General features: G+C 35.5%; 1 protein-coding gene across 2 annotated transcripts in view; it reads left to right on the top strand.

Annotated features, from left to right (window-relative positions):
• Positions 1-23,990, top strand: part of neto2a (neuropilin (NRP) and tolloid (TLL)-like 2a) — a 30,646-nt gene extending 6,656 nt beyond the window's left edge. Inside the window, exons 2-9 of one of the 2 annotated variants that reach the window (XM_087261656.1) lie at positions 4,407-4,463; positions 6,460-6,600; positions 10,255-10,503; positions 12,446-12,493; positions 12,777-12,904; positions 13,564-13,792; positions 17,620-17,733; positions 18,721-23,990. In XM_087261656.1, coding sequence (XP_087117782.1) covers positions 4,407-4,463; positions 6,460-6,600; positions 10,255-10,503; positions 12,446-12,493; positions 12,777-12,904; positions 13,564-13,792; positions 17,620-17,733; positions 18,721-19,418 — 1,664 coding nt within the window. In that variant the 3' untranslated portion in view covers positions 19,419-23,990. The remainder of the gene's footprint in view (positions 1-4,406; positions 4,464-6,459; positions 6,601-10,254; positions 10,504-12,445; positions 12,494-12,776; positions 12,905-13,563; positions 13,793-17,619; positions 17,734-18,720) is intronic. The other variant, XM_087261657.1, reaches the window with a different exon arrangement.
• The last annotated feature ends 650 nt before the right edge of the window (positions 23,991-24,640 follow it).

Genomic DNA, 24,640 nt, shown 5'->3' with positions numbered 1-24,640 from the left:
TCTGCTGTCAGCTAATCAGATCATGGCAAAGATAAAATAAATCAGTTATTAGAGATGAGTTATTAAAACTATTATGTTTAGAAATGGGTTGAAAAAATCTTCTTTCCATTAAACAGAAATCGAGGAAAAAATAAACAAGCGGTATAATAATTCAGAGGGATAATAATTCTGACTTCAACCGTATATAAAATAAAAAATACAAATTAAAAATAATAATAGATCTGAGTAAACTGTACATTTAACAATCAACATTTTAAAAATTCTCTCTTTAAACCTCTCTCTCTCTCTCTCTCTCTCTCTCTCTCTCTCTCTCTCTCGCTCTCTCTCTCTCTCTCTCTCTCAATTTCAATCAATAATTGCTTTATTGGCATGGCAAATGTTACAGATGTATTGCCAAAGCATTTATAAAGTTTACATTGAAAAAGGAACATACATACATAATAATAAAAAAGCACAGTAAATAGTAGTAGTAGTTGAAGCTTTCTCTCTCTCTGTTCTCATGGATTTTTTTTATCTGGCATTTGTTATATTCCTCCATTCACCACTATAGAAGTGTACTTACTGCATCATCAATCAATAATGACTTCCTCCTTTCAAAAACCCTGGAAATCTGAAAAGGGTCTATTTGATTAAATTTACACACTGGCTGTAAAAGCAGCAGCAGATTGAAAGCTGACACAATGCCCTTGTGGCTCGCTGTCTTCTCTGGTATCTCATCATACTGAATGAATGGCCACCGATTAACCTGAAAGTGATGGATTTCTTAAAATTCATACAAATTCACTGACCAACGACTATAAACACACCTGAAACCCCTCATTGCTTCATTTTTTTGTCAAGATAATTAATACTCGCAAAATCCAGAAGGAAATTAATACCGCATCATAATTAAATCAACAATGTGGCTGTGTGTGATACTGTGACACTTAATTACACATTTTGCAGGCTGGGAATGGTTGACCATCTGGCCTTGTGTCAGAGATGTGCGTCAAGTGCAAGACGTGTTACGACACGACAAGGATCTTAAACGATTGATCAGGCTGCCGGATTTATGCCAGTCCTCATGCTGCGGGGTTCGGAGAGTAATAGAGGGGTTTGGGGTGATCAATGTGCCTGTGTGTGTGTGCCCACATCGCCCCTGGCCTTTGCCTCCACACAATGAATCAGTTCGGTCAGAGAGTCATTTTCAGACAGAGCGACGACACTATTCAGACAGATTTACACATGCTGCGCTATAGCTTTTACTCTGGTCTAGATTTATGTCAGCACATACACATTTTTGTTTTGTTTTTTATATAGTTTTTTAGTTCAATTGAATGTAATATAAATAAATAAAGTAAATAGTTATTGCTGCAAAGCAGATTTGCACAAAGTGTGAGTTATTTACAATCAAAATCAGAGAGTGTTAAGTTGTGAGTAAGGTTGACAAATTAAAAATGTTCTGTTTCAGTGATCTGATACTGTATTTGCATGTGATCAAATAAACATAACGATTAGAATAAGCTGCAGGCTTGAAAATACCCATGTTCAAATTATTTTCCCATCATATTTACATTTAAATCATGCTTTGAATGTCTGTTGTCATATTTTATGCAGGGGTGTAGAGTAACAAATTACAACTCCTCAAATGACTGTCATTGAGAAGTTTTTCAGGAATTGCAATTTACTGAGTAGTTTAAAAAATGTTTATACATTTTAAGTGCAATTTTAATACTTTTACTCCACTACTTCCCTTCAACCTGCAGTCACTACTTTATTTTTTGTGTCTATGGGGATTGGCTAAGTAGAAAAATCAATCCTGTGATTTTTGTCCAATCAAATCGCACATAGAGAATACATCTCATCATACTGAACTAGAGCTAGGCGATATGGCAAAAATGCAATCTAAATAATTAATTTCCATAGTGAACAATAACGATATACAGTTGAAGTCAGAATTATTAGCCCCCCTGAATTATAAGCCCATTTATTTTTTCTCCAGTTTCTGTTTAACGAAGAAAAGATTTGTTCAACACATTTCTAAACATAATAGTTTTAATAGCTCATCTCTAATAACTGATTTATTTTATCTTTGCCATGATGACAGTAAATAATATTTGACTAGATATTTTTCAAGACACTTCTATACAGCTTAAAGTGACATTTAAAGGCTTAACAAGGTTATTAGGTTAACTAGGCAGGTTAGGGGAATTAGCCAAGTTTTTGTATATCGATGGTTTGTTTAAAAAAATTAGCTTAAAGGGTATAATAATTTTTAACTTAATAAGTAAAAACTGCTTTTATTCAAGCCAAAATAAAACAAATAAGACTTTTTCCAGAAGAAAAAATATTTTCAAAGATACTGTGAAAATTTCCTTGCTCGGTTAAACTTCATTTGTAAAATATTTAAAAAAGAAAAAAATATTCAAAGAGAGGCTAATAATTTTGACTTCTACTGTATATTTCAATATAAGTTTATATATCCCAATATTGACTGAAGCCTCAAAAGTTAGAGAGTCCACTAAATAGCATAACATTTTTGGCTGATAATTGTGATCGAAAATTCGGTACATCTCTAATATCAACACACTTTTATATTCCCCTTGTTGTATATTTCTGCTGTGTGATTGGCTCTTAGATTAATATGAAGTAAAATAGTGCATTGCTTATCACTGTTATTGTCATAAATTTTATCGCGATTTGATATAATATCATTTATTGGCCCAGCTCTTTACTGAACTACCTGAAGACGTTTAAATGCAGCAAACGGTTTGGAAGCATTAAAAGTGTACAAGCGGATGTGCTTAAACAAATGGCCTTAAACAAGAACTAAATGCACTACAAAATGTTTCGTTTACACATCCCTGCTCAAATTGCATGTAAACGCATCAGCCTTTCACAGTGTTATACTCTCTACTCCCTACTCTTGAGTACTTTCAAAAGGGCTACTTTTTACATATACTTTAAATAATATTCACATTAGATACTTTAACAGAGAAGTCTTCTTCACAGCAGTGAAAATGTTGTTTTCGAAAGTTTGAAAGACATGTGTGAAGTAAAGTTATGCTGTTTAATATTAGACAGTTAGTTGCATACACTGAAACGCATGCGGCCAATTTGAACATTATGACCATACAAGGTAGAAATACTCAAAATGTTTTTTTTTGTTTTTGTTTTTGTAATTTTAATAAAAACAAATAACAATGATAGAATGAAATATACACATATTTAGGAAAAGTCCTTGGGTCCCTAGGAAAGGTAGTTGGGGTTTATTTGAACAAATGTATTAAATGACAACATTTGAAAATTATTAAAAACTCCCTGGACAGTTCGAAAGTCTTAAATGAATAGTTCAGCTAAAAAAATAAAAGAATAAAGAATAAAGAACAAAGAATAAAAGAAGATATTTGTTAGAATGTTTGAAATTGATAGCCATTGACATCCAAGGGAAGTAGGGAAGAAAGTAGGGAAAAAAATCCAACATGTATAGTGGTGGTCTAAGGCCATAAAAAAGTGGGTATTACAGTATGAAATACATTATGCCTATCCGCTTGTTAAGTTGTGACGTATGGAATACTGTTTTCGGTTTAAGCCACTACTAATTTGAATTGAGAAAATATTTGTTTATGACCACTTTTTAATTATAAGTCATCATGTCATCAGGGTGTACACATCAGTTCCTGAACATGCTGAATCGTAGACACCAATATTAAAAAAAAAATACAAAATGAATCTTCTGGTCATCAGATATTAGGTATGGATGTTTATTATATTCTTTATTATATTTTTATATAGAACTCATTGCAATATGAATATGCTTCTATGATAATATGAGATATATATATATATATATATGTAGCTGACACGGTAGCTCATTGGTTAGCACTGTCGCCTCACAGCAAGAAAGTTGCTGATTCAAATCCTGGCTGGGCCAGTTGGCGTTTCTTTGTGGAGTTTGCATGTTCTCTATGTGTTCAGTTTCTCCCACAGTCCGAAGACATGCGATACAGGTGAATTAAATAAGCGAAATTGCCCATAGTATATGAGTGTGTATGGGGTTGCAGCTGGAAGGGCATCAGCTGTGTAAAATATATGCTGGATAAGTTGACGATTCACTCCGCTGTGGCGACCCTTGAAAAATAAAGGAACTAAGCTGAAGGAAAATGAATGAATGAATGAATATATATTTTATTATTTTAATCAATCTCAATGAAGTTACTGTATATGTCTTCACCTGATTAAACAGAAGAAATAGAATCAGTCTGGTTGGAAACAAGTGGAGGGTGAGTAAATAATGACAGAATTTCCACTTTTGTGTACGGGTGTCCTGAACACAGTGTCAGATGAAGGACACAGTATGATGTGATGTCACATGACTTTGTTTGTCTGCTAACGTTTGATATGCTCTTGCTCACTCTTGTTTGCAGCCTGGGTTCTCCTCATTGTAATAGAAGAGGGATTTGCCCTGGCGCAGAAAATTAGAGGTATGACTCACGCATTATCACACTCTTATCTCTACTGTCAACTGTGACAGTCCTATCGGTACACTTATTTTTTTCTGTTCCTGTGCAGATTTCAGTTTCTTGGTCTGTGAATGTTGAATGGGTCATTCATGGTATTTAATACACTGTAAAAAATGCTGGGTTCCACACAATGGATTTGTGTTGAGACAACATGAAGGAATTAAGTTGACTTGTTAGTTTTTACAAATTTAAGTGGATTGAACAAAACACAATTAAGCTCAGGAATTGTGTTGATGCAGCTCATTTTAAATACAGTGCTCGGCATATATTAGTACATCCCCCACAAATCTCTCATTTAAATAATATGTTCTACAGGATGCTTTACAATATTATATTTGTGCATATACATTAGTTTAGTCAGTACTGAAGCCAAATCTGGAGCTAATCTAACAAAATAACTTACAATAACAGTTCAGAAATGAGCAGCCCAAATTTAGGTTAGGGAAAAAAATAATAAATAACATTTTCAAAAATAGCAAAAGTCAAGAGAAACAAAAAATATATACAATTTTGTTGAAATATTGTAGTTTGTAATTTATTTATTTGTTCGGTGACTTAAATATTATTTTAATAAATATATCTGTTTATAAAATCTGTTTTGTTTAAATGCACCAAAATACATTGCCTATATTCTTAGAGAAATGGATAAAAATATAAATTTTCAAAATGTGCTGTACTCAGTTATGCTGAGCACTGTAAGCAGTGTGACAAATGTAATTTTTTGAGTGTACCTTTTTATCATCATGATACCCAAAACACTTTTTTATTTGTTTATAACAAAATGTGTAATCTTGATTGAGATATTAAAATGTGAAATACGTTATTTTTTCTTCTGGAGAAAGTCTTATTTGTTTCATTTCATCTTGAATAAAAGCTGTTTTAAATGTTTTAAAAAAACATTAAATTTAAAATAAACATTTAAAAAAATTAATTAGCTCATCTAAGCTGTATATTTTTTCGATAGTCTATAGAACAAAGCACTGTTATACAATAACTTGCCTTATTACCCTAACCTACCTAGTTAACCTAATTAACCTAGTTACGCATTTAAATGTCACTTTAAGCTGTATAGAAGTGTCTTGAAAAATATTTAGTCAAATATTATTTACTTTCATCATGACAAAGATAAAATAAATCAGTTATTAGAAATGAGTTATTGAAACTGTTATACTTAGAAATGTGTTTAAAAAATCTCTCCGTTAAACAGAAATTGGGGGAAAAATAATTCAGGGGTCTAATAATTCTGACTTCAACTGTACCAGGCAAAGTAAAAAAAGATTGTCATATGTTTTTTTTTATCATCAAAATGGCATAAACAGTACTGGGGATGGAGTAAATGTGTGAGATGTGTCTGTTTGAAGTGCTTGTAAAATTTTTTGAATTATTAAAAAATAAATAAGTAAATATTATTGAAGACGAAGCTTTAAAGATGAATGCAGAAAATTTTAAGCAGTAATTTCATGATGTTTACTGAAGGACAAAGGATACTGTGTCACAGGAATGACACCAATATTTGACCTGATTAAACTGGAAAAGATGAAAAAATTAAAATGCACTCCTTTCGAACAGACATTTTTATCTCAATCCCTTTTTTCTAAACTCAGAACATCTTTTTACTTATGTTTTATATGACAAATTTACTGACTTTAAATTCATAATAAAATAAAATCAACGCTGAACATTTTACAGCAGTAATTCCATGTTCTTTTATGAGGACACAAAAGAAATTGAATCACAGGAATGACACCAATATTTGACCTCATTAAAATGCAAAAACAGATCATCAGAATAATGTTGAAGGTATTTTTGTCTCAGTCTCTTTTTTCTAAGCTAAAAATACCTTTTTATATGCATGGTCGGTGACATTCGTAAACTGTTAATCTCATCTGTGTTTTAGTTAATATCAGCCAAACCTATTTCATTCATGTTTCCTTTATCCTCCTGTCTTTTCTCACAGAGACCCAAAATGTGGGTGAATCTCCGTCCAGCACTGAACAGTGCGGCCAGTGGACCCGAAATATCAATGGAGGGCTTTTCACATCTCCGAACTATCCAAACTCATATCCACCCAACAAGGAGTGTGTGTACATCCTAGAAGGTAACCTCGCTAACAGCAAAAGAAAGATGTGTCTCCGGCTATTTATCAGCTGTTAGATGTCAGACTGACAGAAACAGTTAACGAAAGCGTGATTGACGGCTGCCTCAAGTTAATGAGGTTTTCTAATAAAGGAGTGTTGTATTTTTTCCTCCGGGTACTTAAGAACACTTCTCTCTCTCTTTATTATTATGGTATACGCAAAACTAATTTCATTCTCTTAAAAGCATCACTCACAACAGTATTTCAAGCAGTTCAAGAGCTCCCCCTGTGGATGAAGCACAAACAAACAATTGGACATGCTTGAGTCTTGATTTCTTCCAAGCATATTTTTATATGAGATATTAATATGACATTTGTGTAGAATATACACACACACACACATACAGTTGAAGTCAGAATTATCAGCCCCCCCTTTGAAATTTGTTTTCTTTTTTAAATATTTCCCAAATGATGTTAAACAGAACAAGGACATTTTCACAGTATGTCTTATGATATTTTTTTTTCTTCTGGAGAAAGTCTTAATTGTTTTATTTCGGCTAGAATAAAAGTGGTTATTATTTTTTTAAACACTATTTTAAGGACAAAATTATTAGCCCATTTAACCTAGAAAAAAATTTTGATAGTCTACAGAACAAACCATCGTTATACATCAACTTGCCTAATTACCCTAACCTGCCTAGTTAACCTTATTAACCTAGTTAACCCTTTAAATGTCATTTTGAGCTGTATAGAGGTGTCTTGAAAAATGTATAACTGTATATATAGAGAGAATAATATTGAGTTTAAATATTAAATATATCCATATCCTATTAAAACATTTGACAATTTGTCTAGGCATGTTAAACACCTCGTAATCATAGAATTTTAAGGTTCTATCTGACATTTTTGCCAAAATTGAGTTATTGAAATATTCTTATGAAATGACAATTTATTTACATTATGAGATTTTTTTTTTATAAGTTGTTTACATTTTAAGACTTTCTATTTAAAAAAAACAAATGTTACACGCATACTGTTTCATATATGGAATGCAAAAACTTTGAAGCTCAATATCTCAAAATCATTCAGAATGCAGATCGAACCTTATAATTCCAAGGTGACGACTTGCTGATGATGGAGAATATTATACACAGGGTTTATTTGTAGCTCTATTTATCTTCTGCATTACCTTAATTCGCTGCAATCTTTACCTGAATGCATAATTATTCCATGCATATTTAAATGGCTTCCTATGCAAAACAGAAGGAAGCTTTCGTTTCTTCTTGATAAATGATTGTAGAATGTGCCGAGTCTGTGCTTTTAATGTGAGCTAGAGCAAATTCAGCCACACAAAGCTAAATCAACAGTGACACTGGTTATTTGTTTCAGAGACTGATATGATTATGGTTGTTGTGCCTCAAGCAGGTGACCTACATTTCAAAATTTAGTTAGTTGTCTCGTTGTGCTGCCTGTTTATGTATTTATTATCCATGATAAATTAAAGATTGCTGCGGACAGTCCTGTATTTGTAATGATAAATCAAAATTAATTACTGTGAAATATGCATTGCAGTACAATAGGCTATCGAGTTCTTTCAACAGAGCTATGAAAGGGAGATTATCTTTGGTTGGTGTTCATTTTGTGGCCTCTGTATTTGATGTAAAAGTGACATATGTGTTGCTCATTTTGAGAAGTATTTCCTTGGTGTTTGTGTGAATACCTTGTATTTCTTATGCTGAGAGGTCCCCGCTTGTATAGCAATAGCAGTAAATGTTGACCTTGTGGAGATGTTTATAGAGAAAAACAGCTTGTAAATCACACGGAACACAGCATTTTAAACATGTAAAATGCAGATTTTTTCTTGTGTGTGTACTGGTTTTGGTGATTTACAAAAACAGAAATTTGTGTAATGACTTAAATATGACCTTGTTGTACTCTATTAAGGTAGTTTTCGAGGACATGCCTTGTGCCCTCATAATTCTAAACACTTAAAAATCTGAATTAACAGGGTTTGATCACATTTACATTTTGACATTGGTTTCATGTGAGGGTTGTGTTTAGGGGTGGAGTAATGCCATTCAATAAGTGGTTATTACAGTATGAAATACATTTTGCCTATCTGCTTGTTAAGTTGTGATGTATGGAATACTGTTTCCGATTCCAAACCGCTACAAATTTGAATTGAGAAAATATTCGTTTATGACCATTTTTAGTTATAAGTCAGCATGTCATCATGGAGTACACATCAGTTTCTGGTTGTGCTGAATCTTAGACACCAATATTTAAAAGATTTATGCAAAATTAATCACTTTCTGCTCATCGGACATTAGGCATGGATGTATATACTGCGATTGTGATATTCGAAGGTATTACATTTGGAGTTACTTTGGAAACACCTATTATTACTATTTGTTGAGTCTCCCCACTCAGCTTAATAGAGTGCTTGGACCTGGAAGCCATTTAACAAGAGCATGGAGAGCCCTTGTGAACTACCAATAGCACCAATACAATTATTGTATCACTTTACAGTAAGGTTAAATTTCGTAACAAAGTACTACTTCCAAAGCATTAGTTAACATAAATTTTAACGTTAGAAAATACTTTTTTGCTGTTAACAGTGTATTAGCTTGTTATTTAATGGAACTAAGCTAATCAACTGCTGTTTATGTTTAATAGATAGTTGATAATGTTTCAAAAATGAAAATGCTTTCATATTTACTCTCATGTTCCACAGTTTGAGTTCTTTTGAGTACAATAGCTAATTTTCTGAAGAATGCTGGAAATTGGTAACCATTTACTTCAATGGTATTTTTATGGAACTAATGGAAGTCAGTGGCTAAAGGTTTCTGGCATTCTTCAAAATATCTTCTTTAGAAAAATTGTCATCAAAAATAAATAAATAAAAAACGAACAATTTGAAGGTAAGTAAATGTACATTCATTTTTTCAGTGAACTATTTAACTAGCTTTAACATATACAATTGAAGTCAGAATTATTTGCCCCCCTGTTTATTTTTTCCCCAATTTCTGTTTAATGGAGAGAATATTTTTTCAACACATTTCTAATCATAATAGTTTTAATAACTCATTTCTAATAACTGATTTATTTTATCTTTGCCATGATGACAGTAAATAATATTTTACTAGATATTTTTCAAGACACTTCTATACAGCTTAAAGTGACATGTAAATGCTTAACTGGGATAAATTAGGATAACTAGGCAGGTTAGGGTATATAGGCGAGTTATTGTATAATGATGGTTTGTTCTGTAGACTATAGAAAAAATATAAAGCTAAAAGGGGCTAATTATTTTGACCTTAAAATGTTTGTTAAAAATTAAAAACTTCTTTTATTCTAGCCAAAATAAAACAAATAAGACTTTCACCAGAAGAATAAATATTATCAGACATACTGTGAAAATGTCCTTGCTCTGTTAAGCATCATTTGGGCAATATTTTAAAAAGAAAAAAAAATCAAAGGGGCGCTAAGAATTCTGACTTCAACTGTATACTGTACACACACACATAACAAATGGATTGCTTACCAATGGTAACATTTTTAAGTGTCAGCATTATTGTATTTCATGCGATATAGACCAAGGGTTAGCACAGGTTACAGTGTCACAGACTAAATATAATGTTTGCTCTTTCATTTTCACATCCCTCTCTCCTGCAGCTCTCCCTCGGCAGAGAATTCAGCTGGCCTTTGACAAAACATACTATATCGAGCCTTCCTTTGAGTGCCGCTTCGACCACATTGAGATAAGGGATGGTCCCTTCGGTTTCTCGCCTCTTATTGATCGCTTCTGCGGGCCGAAGAGTCCAGGTGTGGTCACCTCCACGGGCCGCTTCATGTGGATCAAATTCACCAGTGACGAGGAGCTTGAAGGCTTAGGCTTTCGTGTCAAATACACTTTTATAGCAGGTAACCCTGGAAGTGAAAGCAAGTGGTTTTGTCTTTGAGCCTGATACACGAATGCATTCTGAATTTAAAGAGTTGACCTTGTGAAGAGTCCTTGTTTAAGTCTTTTTAGTCTTGTCTCTCCTCAGCGTTGTTTATCTGTCAGACTTGATGCATGTCTTACAAACAGTAATAAACATAAACAGTGTTTTTTTATTTGGCAATCGCTACAGTATATTCCATTACATGCAAATTTATTCCTTTTGAATGTCAATGTGAGCACTTCGTCTTGTAAGGTATGCATGGATGAACAAGTTTCTGAAGGTATGATAACCTTGAATAAAAGTATCACATTTTCTCGATATCACGGTATTGAGATTACTGCTCTAAAATCTGTTTTTTTTAAATGTCTGGGCAAAACAAACTAAACCTTTTCCCCATTGATCACAATTTATTTTATTTTAAGAAACATTTATGATATCTTGGAGCAGTAAAAATGTCAGGCTAAATAATTTCAAAAACACATTACAACAAACAAAATATTAATAAATAACCTTACATATACCTTAGGAATGTTACAAGACAGAACATTTAGCGGTAATAAAACATTGACTTTTCGTCCCATGCCTAGATTTCATAACAGTCAGGTTTGTAACAATTATCATAGGCCAACTATTTATTTCTTTTTTATTTATGTTCTCTTGAAATATCTTTCAATTAACAGTTTGCTAAAGCTTGTTCTTTATGTTTTTCATTTCATTTATCAATGCTTTTGAATTGCATTACGGGACCTTGATCCTGGAGCTGACAAGTGTAGCAAAATGACTGTTATTGACATTTTTAGTTGTGATGTATTATTATGTGAGTCAGTAGTTTTTCTGGTATTCTTTTATAATGACTCGGTGTTTCAGGCTAATAATATGTCAATAAAAGTCACTTAGATTAGATTCATCTTTACTGTCATTACCCATGTACAAGTACAAGGCAACGAAATGCAGTTTACATTTTAGCGTTTCACATTTTACAGTTTTACATTTTACTTTTTAAAACTGTTAAGTCACATTTTCAACATCAAACGTTGACAGCGTTTAGAATGTTTAAATTATATTTAAAAGCCTAAACAAACAGAAAGCATCTGTGAATCACAAAACATGAAAATCAATCATGGAATTTCTTTTTACATTGTACTGTACACTCACTGTAAAAACATTTGATTGTGATATTAATGGTATTTAGCTTATGCACATTTAAATGGTGGTTTTAAGTCAGTTTAATGAAACTTTCAAATGTATTTGATTGATGGGATAGTTCAACCAAAACTAAAACATTGTGATCATTTACTCTCTAAGTTTCAATCCTGATTAAGATTCTGTCATCTGTTGAACAAAAATATGACATTTTGATCAAAACTGGAAATCTGTCACCATTTACCTCCATAGTATTTGTTTTTCCTATTATTGGTGTGAATGGTTACTTCAAAATGTCTTCCTTTGTGTTTAGCGGAGAAAAGACACTATTAAAGGTTTGAAACCACTTGAGGGTGAGCAAATAGTAAGATCATTTTCATATTTGGTTGAACCATCCCTTAACCTCAATAATGATGGATTTATTGACCTTTTCTGCTCCAATGAAATCTATTACTTTAATGGAGGAAATGTCCAGGGAAGCTTGCTATTCCTTCTCCTTATACTTTGAATGCAGATCCTTCAGCTTGATTCACTGGATTTTAAGGTATTTCAAATCCTGGCAGGATCATGTTCAGATGCAGCAGCTGTAAGAGTTTCAGATGTTCTGTGTGTTTAAGGTCAAACAAGACAAACACTAAATGCCGCCTATTAGATCAAACGGCAGATCTCTCCGCCGCAGCACCCACGGCTCTCCTAAACTCTATTTTATTGCATGTTTGTAGCAGGGGATTTCAAGCGTGTGCTATCTGGGTAATGCGATATCTGTCTTATCATTTCAGACCCAGATTTTCATTTGCACGTCGGTGGATTGCTAAATCCAATTCCAGGTAAGCCCCTCAATATTTTCACCCCCCACTTCAATTCCATCTGAAGTGCTTTCTATTCTCTGCGGCAGCTCAGGCTATCTGCTGCTGACATCCAGCACTACTCCCTCTCTTCTGTTCATCTGACTGTGTCTCTTGTTGGACCTTCCATCTGTTTTCTCCAACCAAACCCTCTATGTACCTTCATTTTGCAGCCAATGCTTTTCTTGCTTTCTTTTTGCGAGTGCCATTTTAGGTTTTCTCTTTTCCTAATCTCTTTCTTGCTTCCAAACTTTTCCCGCGGCAGATTGCCAGTTTGAGATCAGTGGTTCAGACGGAGTCATCCACTCCAGTCAGGTGGAAGAAGAGGATAAGATCAAAAATGGAGACGCGTTGGACTGCATCTGGACCATCCGTGCTCCACCTCAGTCCAAGGTGACCCTCTTAGCTTTGCTTGTGCAGTTCATCAAATAAGATGACCCTGCTCTTCTGCCAGAGGTAGATATATGAGCACCTTAAACTGAAGCAGGAGGCCATCAGACCCCCCGACCCTTTTTCTGCTGAGAAAACTTTTCAAGGAGAGCTCAAATTAGCAATGCAGCAGCAGCAAGTATTAGGCCAATGATGCAGAAATGGAGGTAGAGCCGAATCAGCAAGTACTAGGAATAAGACTGAGGGATGAAAACAGCATTAAGATGGTCGAGGGATTACACACTCACCTGCGCTAAGCAGACCCGAACACTTAGCAGGCTAAAAAAACATCCCTGAAGAGCTTGCCAGAAGAGTGAGTGATTACAAAGCATAGAGATAAGTCATTAGAGTTATGGCGAGCAACTTTCCTGTGAATTTTTCAGGAGGCTAGTCTCTTTAAGAAAACATTGCCAAGAGCTTTTTTGTTGTTGTTTTGTTATTCTCAGTAAGCAGTCCCAATAGATCAGGTCAGTTCACTCTGTCAGACCAAAATGCAGCAGTATTTTTCCATTCTGCTCAAAAATCTTTTCTTGCAAGTTGCTGTTTTCTGTCCTGTCCTCTTCCAGTCAGCATTTTGCCAAATGTAGCGGATGCGTTTGTTAAAGGTTGGTTCTTCCCTGCAGATATACCTCCGTTTTCTTGAGTACCAGATGGAGCACTCGAACGAGTGCAAGAAGAACTTTGTGGCCGTGTATGACGGCAGCAGCGCCATTGAGAATCTGAAAGCCAAGTTCTGCAGCACAGTGGCCAATGACGTGATGCTGGATACTGGCGTGGGGGTTGTGCGCATGTGGGCTGATGAGAGCAGCAGACTGAGCCGTTTCCGAATGCTCTTCACTTCATTTGTGGATCGTGAGTAAAGTTCTTAATCCTAAAATTACAACAGGATGAAAGTACACTCTGTAAAACCCAACAAGTTAAGGCAACTCAAACTGTTTGAGGAAACCAATTGCAACAAACCATTTGAATTAAAAAGCAAGTACTGTGAACTTACTCCATTTAAGTTGAAGTAATGAAGTATTGAACTCTTTACAAATGAGTATAATTAACATAATTATAATTAACATTCAGTAAATTTTGAGTCAACTACACTCATTTTATTTGATAAAGTTGACTGTTGGGTTTTACAGTGCAAGTAATACATTCGGACATAGTCAATATGCAAATCAGTAAAATGTACTGAACGTTCGTGGGTAAATCAGTGGCTTTTATGGCACTAGAAAGTTAGTGTGACCTTTGGAAAAGTCTGTGCCACGTCAGCTTACCTAAAAAAAAAAAGCTAAAGCTAGCAGGCTGGGTAGAAACATCATTTATATTTCATTTTGTAATGTGCTTTAGGCAGAGTCTGCCTTTCAAGGATTGCAAGCCTTCTCTAGCCGCAGTATGAAAACAGCATGAAAACAAAGCGAGCAGAACACTTCCCCAGATTATAATGTGCCAAATTTCATTAGGAACACAAGCTATTAACATAGCGGGATGTACATCTCTGTTTAACTGTTACATGTGCTTGTATCAAATGTTGTCAACGGTCATAATCTTCAACGTCTATCCATGGACATTCACCTTTTAATCTAATATAAATTTGTAATGCAGAAATGGAAATCGGCTTCTTTCAAACATGCATGTTTATCACTAACGTTTCTGGAAATGTCAGAATAAAGATGTCGAGTAATAGACTGAAATACGCTATGATCTATTGGAACTGACTCAAACAACCTGGCATTTATTTAAAAATTAGCCATTTAAAAAGTGTGAAGTTAATTAAAGTAATCTCTGTAGAACGCAGCGATATCAAAAAGCCAATTACTCCCCCAACCTTTGCATAGGAAATCAAATAACAGGGCTATAGTGTACATTTCTCATGCTAATGGTTCAGTCATGATGGAAAATTGGAAAGTATCTAGGGCTGCAGAAAAGAAAGAAAACACTAAATGAATATTTTCTTCGGGACTTAGATGTTGGCTATAAACAATTAATACAAATTTTGTTCGCTTTTACTTTTTAGAACTGTTGCTTTTTAAAAGTTGAATGCAAATTATGAAAAATTACCAAGGAACAAATCAATGTTTTTGCACTAGTCTGAGTAGTACTTTAATAAATGCCAGAATAATTAATTGCTGCATTCGATTTCAACTCCATCTGAATATTAATCTTGTGCAGTGTAAAAGCAGTGGCGAATGCAAATGATTTTCTTGCAGCACTGTGAATAGATTGACAGAGCCAAGTTGTGTTGGATTAGTTGGTACATTTAATGCCTTCACTAGCATCTTGGCAATAAGAAACAATTACATTTTCTTATCCACTGTGGTTAACAAATGATTATACAAGCCCTCGGCAAGGTCTTTGTTGATTTGTCTTTTTACCAGCAGAATCCTTGCCAGTAGGAAATGGATTTGCTAAAAAAATCATATATAATCTGGTGGGTGATCTGGCCATTAAAGTGACCACAGTCAAATAAAGCTGATGCTATCTGTCACAGTTAAAGGTATAGTTCACAAAAAAATGAAAATTTACTCACCCTTAAGTGGCTCCAGATTTCTTGAGTTTATTATTTTTTTTTTTTCAAACTAAAATTGAGAAACTGATAGCCATTGACTTATATATTTTTCTTAGTGTAAATTTCAAATTACAACTGAACAAGACATTATAGAACAGGTAAGTCACATTCTAAGTCGATATCTATTTTTTGCACTGTAGTGCTGTATTCATAACACAGTAATCCAGTAGTGTTTGCTTTGCTTTGGCTTTTTCGGGGTTAATTATTGTGATATCCTGATAGCAACAGAGAAATACTGGGAAATCTATGTAGACTGATGGCCATTCAAGCTGGTCAGCATTCTAATCTTAAAATGTGAGCAAAATCACCTGTTTTGTCAGCACTTCAGACATTACACAAGACCAGGGGTGCCCAAAATTTTTCTTATGAAGGGCCAAAACTAAAACTTAATTGAGGGTGGTGGGCTGAAGCTAAATATACTTTTTATTATATTGTACACTAAAGTTGCCATTGTAACTTACTAGTTTAATAATATATATATTTAAAATAAAATATACATTTTATAATATACTTCTTACAATAAAACCATAAACAAACTCATTTTAACACAATAGAGTTATTGTTTTATACTGTATTTAAAATGCCCCTTTAAAAAAGGGGTGTACAAACTCGGTCCTGGAGGGCCAGTGTCATGCTGAGTTTAGCTCCAACGTGCCTCAACACACCTGCCAGGAAGTTTCTAATGTATCCAGTAAGAGCTTGATTAGCTGGTTTAGCTTTGTTTGATTAGGGTTAGAGCTAAATTCTCCAGGACAACGGCTCTCCAGGACCGAGTTTGGACACCCCTGCTTTAAAATATCTGATTAATTCACATTTAATTGAAACATTTAATTTCATTTTTTTTTGTTTTTTTTTTGTAGCTCAGCAATTAAACTAACAAACAAACAAAAGGTAATGTACAATCAGAAATGACAATCTCTGTTTGAGGGATTTGCCCCAACCTTTCATTGGTCCATCTCTTCTCTGATTGGTTGGTGAGCCAAATCAAATCTTACCAAGGGCATCGTTAAAATGCTAGTTCTAAAGTTTGTGAAGTAGCAACCGTTTCTGCTGTTCTGACGGTCAGCTGCATATGTAAATTAATAGGGAAAGAACGTAGTTCCTCATACAAAAGGGTTTTTGAGACTCTCTGTGTTGTATTTTTTCTTTTATATACACCATAATGCCGTCAAACTGGTGTGTAAACACAATATCACACTTGTAGCAGTGCGATATGGCTGTATATTATCACTGGTGGGGCACTAAGGCACTCAGCAGTGGTTTGTAAAATTGTTCAAAATATTTTCACCTTTGTATTTAACAAAAATACTATACTTCATAAAGGTTGGCATTCAGAAATGCCAACCGACCCAGCCGAGGCTAGAAGCAGCGACCTTCTTGCTGTGAGGCGATCGTGCTACCCACTCTTAGACCTACTTGAAGTACCTTAATACCTAACTGATGCACTGTTTTTATTTGTGTATCTATTTAAATGTGTGCCATGTGATCATTTACCAGAGGATGTGGTGGATTTTGTCAGCACCACTGCTGGAAGGCAAGAAATAATTTTGGAAATGAGCACAGAACATTGGGAGCATGCAGCTCTTGCCAGAAAATGCAAGTTACAACCTCTTCAACCCTCTGTCACAAGCACTTAGTCACATAAACTAGACAAGATTTCCCCCTCACGCTCTAGCACCGCAGTTGTGTAAGGACTCTAATGTGGTGGTTGGATTTTGGTGTAAAATGGAGAGCAAAAAACGACGCTGTTTAACTAGAAGAGGTAGATGTGATGACTGTCCGGGTTTACTGAAGGATTCATCCTCCTCAGAGATCAGCACTCACCTTCAGATAAAGGCTTATCCCCCTCTCCTTCTCTCTCCATTCTCCGTTACCCTATACTCTGACTAGCATGCTAAACGTTTGTTCAGTCAAGAGCTTCATGGAAACTGGGGCAGATGGGTTTTGTGATGGCTGTTAGATTTGATTTATTGTGTTGTGCTCAACACCGGCTACACAGCCTGTGGCACAGGCATGAGGCACACAGATCTGCAGACGAATGCTGACGTCCTGCTATGAGAAGAAAGACCTGCCGTTGCCTCATTTGTAAGAGGTTTAATCTTTTCTCTTTTCTGTTTTTCAGCTCCATGCTCCAGCAGCACCTTTTTCTGTCACAGCAACATGTGCATCAACAACTCACTGGTCTGCAACGGCGTTCAGAACTGCGTTTACCCCTGGGATGAGAACCACTGTAAGGGTGAGTTACTGCATCAACACTGGCTTCTGTTTCCTCGGACACCTGAGACCTGACTCCAGAAAAAAATGCTGCTGTTTTGTAAACATTATTCAAATATCATTTATTGTACCTGTCATGCTATATTTCATACATTTAAAGCATCTAGAATCTGTGAGATTCGTTCTGGTTTTAAAATGTCACGTGATGCCAAAGCTGAATTTTCATCACTCCAATTAGAGTATCACATTATCATGTGATAATCAATCAAATGATCAAATGCTGTGTAAGATTTTTAGTCAATTTGAATTGTCCTCTTTCTGAATAAAGGTATTAAATAAACTTTCTGGCCAATTAAGATATAGATGACCCTTTTTTTAGAGGAACATTAAAGACATTTAGCCTAAACTGTGGTCGTAGGTGACATTCTGACATTTAAAAAACATATACTGACAAAACTTTGAGGTCATACAATGTAGAAATATCCTTAAATGCAAAAACTAAACATTATTTATAACTTTATTATCATGAATCCACTTCCTCAGTAACTTGTCCAGAGTGTTCACAATAGTCAAACTAAGATTTAAGAACGTAATCATAGTATAAATACACCATACCGTGAACCGTATAGCATGGACAGCACAGCCTTAACGATAGCAATTATCGGCTGATAGTGATATGGCCACCAATATTTTGTGCATCCCTATTAAAAACGAATAAAATTAAACAAAAGAAAACATCTTTTAATTTATTTTTAAGAGGAAAAAAGTTCTTACTGATCGCAAACTTTTGAGCAACAGTGCTGTTGTTTATTCAGACACCACAGATGTATAATGAAATACAAACTAGTATTTCTCTGTCTAGAAAAGCAATTCTGAATTACTCAACATCTGCTTCTTCTGTTGTGCGATTTAAACAGATTTTGACTTGACTATTCAAAGTGCATTTTAAAATCCCTATGATTATGATTTCAAATGTCTTGACTGAAATCTGTCTGCATCTCCTCATTAGAGAAAAAATCCAAGGGACTGTTTCACCAGATAACAAAGACACACGGCACAGTTATCGGCATCTCCGCTGGTGTGGTTCTAGTCTTGCTTATCATCTCCATCCTGGTGCAAATGAAGCAACCTCGTAAGAAAGTAGTGGCTCGTCGACCAGCCGTCTTCAACAAAGGCGGGTTCCAAGAGGTATTCGATCCTCCAAACTACGAGCTGTTCTCTCTACGTGACAAGGAGCTGTCGTCAGACCTGGCAGAGCTGTCGGATGAGCTGGATGGGTATCATAAGCTGCGGCGCTCCTCTACCATGTCCCGGTGCATCCACGAGCACCACTGTGGGACCCAGCCCTCCTCGGGTGGCAGCGTAAAGCAGAGCCGCACTACCCTCAGCTCCATGGAGCTTTCCTACCACAACGATTTCTCTAAGCCTCCGCCCATGAAGACCTTCAACAGCAGCAACACCGGCACCTACAAGAAGAGCTGCTATGGCTACAAACAGACTCACGACTGCGCTGAGCAGGTGATCGAGGACCGGGTAATGGAGGAAATGCCCTGTGAAATTTACGTGAGGGGTGGCAGCGTGGCAGGGGCTGCTGGCAGCATCGGAAGCGGCTGCGGGAGCATCACCATCCGTAATCATGGCAATGCTCGTGGTAACAACACCACCGTAGTGGACCCGGGACAGCGTTCCATATCAATGGACTTCTGAGATGAACCAGAGCCTGGACCAGCACTGACTGGGTGGTCCTGCATTGCTGTTTTTAATGCACCCGTCTCTGGTGCTATATAGATGAGAAGGCTGTACACTGAGCAAATGAACAGACTGTATAAGGAGAAGCAGGTGAAATGACACACAGCTGGCTATTTTAATCTCTGTAAATTTCAAATGAAAGATAAACAGTATGTAGGTTTTGTGTTGTTGCTTGGCATTAACTCACTTTTTGCTTTGACTCTGCGGATAACTGGAATTACGCTTAATGAAGATGACAGCCGTTTTGGCGAACTCAAGTCGTTTAGTGATTGAAACAATCCCCAGCCTCATTCTCACTAAGGATGATAAATGATGATAACGTTTAAATATTTGTGAGAAAATCAAATTGCACACCAAAGCTGCTATATTGGCACATGGATAAGGTTTTCAGAATGATAAATGTGCTTGTTGAATGCGCAAACATTTGATGGTATTTTTATCAGTTGATATCTGCTGAAGAGCTTAGAAAATGTGTAAAGGTGAAGATCTGCTGCAGTGCGATGCGTTTCAAATGTGTGTCCTGTATTGAACTGTAGTGGGCAATGATGCAACTATAAAGAAAAAATAGGTATACTTAAGCATTCACTTATAAGGTACAATAGGACAGTGTTTCTCAACCACGCTCCACCAGGACCACCAGCTCTGCACATTTTCCATGCCTTCTTAGCCAAACACACCTGATTCAGATCATCAGCTCATTAGCAAAGACTGAAAGACCTGTAATTGGTGTGACAGACAAAGAAGACATCTAAAACATGCAGTGTTGGTGGTCCTTCAGAAATGTGGTTAAGAAGCACTGGAATAGAATATATTAGAAATTGTTCAATCAGTCAACCAACTTTATTTACAGTTAAAGTCAGAATTATTAAACCCCCTAAACTATTAGCCCTCTGTTTATTTTTTTTCCAATTTCTGTTTGTCAGATTTTTTCAACACATTTCTAATCATAGTAGTTTTAATAACTCATTATTAATAACTGATTTATTTTATCTTTGACATAATGACAGTAAAAAAATATTTTACTAGATATTATTTAAGACACTTCTATACAGCTTAAAGTGATATTTAAAAGTTTAGCTAGGTTAATTAGGTTAACTAGGCAGGTTAGGGTAATTAGGCCTGTTATTGTAGTGTAGTTTGCTCTGTAGTTTTGTTGTTCTCTAATTTTGACCTTAAAATGGGTTTTAAAAAATTAAAAACTGCTTTTATTCCTGCTGAAATAAAACAAATAAGACATTCTCCAGAAAAAAAAAAAAATTTCAGACATACTTTGAAAATTTCCTTGCTCTGTTACACATCATTCGGGGGGGGAAAAAAACTAATCAAAGGGGGTTTAATAATTCTGACTTCAACAGTATATAGCACCTTATTACAACCAGGAGGCTGCTCAAAGTTCTTTATACTATTAAAAACAAAATTAAACATTAAAACACATAAGAACACAAGTGTCAATAAAACAGCATTTTGTACTAGCGGATATTAAATAATCCCCATTGTTTAAACCTGGATCTGGTGACCTCCAGCAACAACTGGCCTGCCGATTGTAGGGCCCTGTTCAGTTTATGAACCTTTAAAATCTCATATAAATATAAAAGTGCAAGACCACTAACTGCATTAAAAACAAAAAACAGTAGCTTTAATTCTGAATTGAACAGGGAGCCAGTGAAGAGAGTAAAGGACAGGTGTGATTTTCTCTGGAGCAGCCGCATTTTGGACCAGTTGTAACCGATGAAGTAAGGTTTGGTTAATTCCAACATTAAGTGCATTGCAATAATCCAGACGAGGATAAATTAAAAAAAAAATGTTGAAATATCTAAATAGAAGTACAATCTATAATCCTTCTGGTCACAGAACTGCTTATTTTTCCTTTTTTTTTAAAGAGTTCCACATACTTAGTAAATGTAAAACAAGCTTGGATGAATTTAAAAATGGGGAAATTTATCATTGTGTTATCTCGCTAGTAAATGTGGCCAGTCAAATGCAACCTGAATATTAAGGATCCCATGTGGATCATCAAAGTCTGTGTTTTGGTCTGATTGGCCTGTTTTACACAGGGATTTTACACTCACAGGATTTCCATAAAAATGAGGCAACTGGTGATGTATTGAACCCTTACTATTCAACTATGCCTAGGTTTATCTAGATTTTCATTCTGTGGCCCCTCTAAAAATAAACGTACTTTTATCTGCATCACTGGTGCCACAAAGTACCTTTAATAACCTAAAAGCTTTAATATTCATTAATTTTCTTTTCGGCTTAGTCCCTTTGTTAATACAGGGTCACCACAGTGGAATGAACCGCCAACTTATCCAGAATGTTTTTATGCAGTGCATGCCCTTCCAGCCGCAACCCATCTTTGGGAAACAACCATACACACACATTCACACACACACTCATACACTACAGACAATTTAGCTTACCCAATTCACTTGTACCGCGTGTCTTTGGACTGTGGGGGAAACCGGAGCACCCAGAGGAAACCTACGCGAACGCAGGGAGAACATGCAAACTCCACACAGAAATGCCCACTGACCCAGCCAAGGCTCGAACCAGAGACCTTCTTGCTGTGAGGCGACAGCACTACCTACTGCACCACTGCGTCGCCGCTTTTATATTCCACACAATAAAAAGTACTTTAGATAGTTTAAATGTAAATAAAGATTTTTTCAGATTAAGAAACAACTAATTTTTTGCTAAAGGGAGCAAGAAAGATTAAGAAACACAAAATGGTTCTTGCGTTGTTGTTTTTTGGTTTGTTTAGATGTCTTTGGTTTCAGTTCAAATTGCAACAAAGTCTAGTGCAGTTTCTGGGTTTGTGAAGTTCAGTGGAAATACTACCTTCTAAACCTGTGTAGCAGGCACAGGACATCATCGTGACATCAGATTGATGTTGTGCCCCAATGTTGTACTGTAGAGACGTTGCCTTTGTTTGGAAAATAAAATTGGCATTGTGACATTGACATTGACATTGCGTGGACGTCTGATATCAGACAGATGTTGGATTTTGGTCAATATGATGTTGGTTTATGACTCAGTGTTGTATTTTGGTTACTTTCCAGCACAATCTAAAATTAACCAAATATCAATGTTGTTTGATGCCATTATTGGACATCAAAATAATGTTGTCCTTGGACCCTAGCAAGACATTGAATTTTGGTCACCTGATGTAACAACCCTAATCTAACCCAATATTAACGCCTTATGATGTAGTGTGCCTGCTGAGTTACTAAAAAGATGAGTCTTGATCTACTTCCAAATGATGTGGTAAAATATAAATGCAACATGGACAGAACACATTTAAACAAACCAGTAATGAGAATAGATGTGAATATAACCAGGACAGAATGCTCAAGCATACCTGATTTTTCTACTAATAGTCATTGTTGCCCTGCTACATTACAGTTCAATGAAAATGCATTTCCTTGTAACATTCATGCGCATTTTAGAAGAATTGCTGATGCTGTTTTGACTTGTGTACACATTTAGAAATCTCTTACAAATTTCTCAATCATGGTTACATGTATAAACATACAAGAAAATGCGTATTCAGGCCAGTACACACTATTGTTTTGGATATATCTCTTTTTCTTTGTATATTGTTTTGACTATTTACGTACAGTCTTAAAAGTGTGAATGCTAAGCAGGACTAAACGTATCATCTTTCTTGGCGGTTTATAAACTGCAAACAAACCAAGTAACCCAAACTACAAACAGCGTTCAATTGAACCACGTCAACAGAGCAGTCACACCAGAATCAGTTTTAACCAATCCAAAACCGCCAAGTGTAAACACATCTTAAATTGCTCAAACAGACAAGAAAAAGCAGTTTACATCTATAACAAACAGAACAAAGTCATGCTCTTGTGTGGAAACTGATATATTTCATTACAGTTCCTTTACATCATGCCTGAAACAGACACAAAAACAGCTTGTGAGGTGACAATCACAGCTAATCAGAACATATGTGTTGTTTAATATGCAGCCATGCAGACCAACAGGAGCTACACAACAGTGGAAAAGGCAACTAACAAAATGTCTGGTCGCTGGTTAGAGCAGCTCAGCACAACGAATGAAGTTTACATTAAAACAAAGGATTTGCTTTTGGACACAGTCTTAAGAGGAATGTGCTTTTGAGTCAATATGGCCGCAGCACACGTTGATCTGATTTTGACATTTTTAGCTTTTGTTTTATCCAAATTTCCTGTGCGCATTTATAATTGTATCTAAGGGGTCATTAAAGACCACCGCACATACATTCCTTATATTATATCCAACATTTTTGGAGGTGCAGTCGATCCATCGCAAGCTTCCGAACTAAGTGTGGAAACCTGTAAATGACGCTTACACCTTTTGTATAGAAAAGATCCTTTTTGTTGTTAAATAGGTCAAAATGAGCAGGAATATATTTTCTAACCAATATATGTTGTATATCAAATAATGCGCTTCCATTTTAGTTATAACATGAATAATTGTAAAGATGTTGATGTGAGAGATGTCCAATTACATTTTAATAAAAATGACGCCACCTAATTGATCTGCCTCATCTGACTGACTGAATGATGTATGCTGAAAAACATCACAGACGCATGCAAATATCATCATATTTCTCTGCATTTTACTCTCTTTAGTCGGGCTCACTCGTAATAATATTTTATTATTGTCATTACTGAACATATGAACTAAGGTAAGAACACGCCTCGCTTTCATCTTCACAGTCATTTGGTTTCATGTTGACTTATTTTGCTTTGGTCCTCCTCCTCTCGCAGTGTCCATCTCACTGATCTGTCATGTTGAATTAGACTGCAGGAGCACTCAAGGCCTCGTACGTCTTGAAAAGGACAGACACAGCGTAGGTCACAGCCTCTATTAGACCCTGAAGCCCCAGACACCCTCCACTATTAAAGTCAATATGAATTATAAAAAATGCAGAGGGTTTCCTTTTATGTTTTTAATGCAACTTTCTGGTTTTGTGATTTGGTTCAAGTATTTTTTTTTTTCTAATGAAAACGTTTTGCTGTTCTTCATAATGATCCATTCACACCTCACTGAATGGAAATTTGTTTGCTTTTGACACAGTAGCCCATGAGCTTTTAATATTTTTATCACTAATTTACAATGAAATTTCCTGAAAAGTAAACCCCAGTCAGAGTTTTTTACTATGCTAAATTACCCTCAAACAG

The sequence above is a fragment of the Danio rerio genome, chromosome 7 (assembly GCF_052040795.2).
Source record: "Danio rerio strain M-AB ecotype USA chromosome 7, GRCz13ab, whole genome shotgun sequence".
Classification (NCBI taxonomy): Eukaryota; Metazoa; Chordata; class Actinopteri; order Cypriniformes; family Danionidae; genus Danio; species Danio rerio.
The sequence above is the reverse complement of the archived record's forward strand: the minus strand, read 5'-3'. Positions and strand labels throughout refer to the sequence as shown.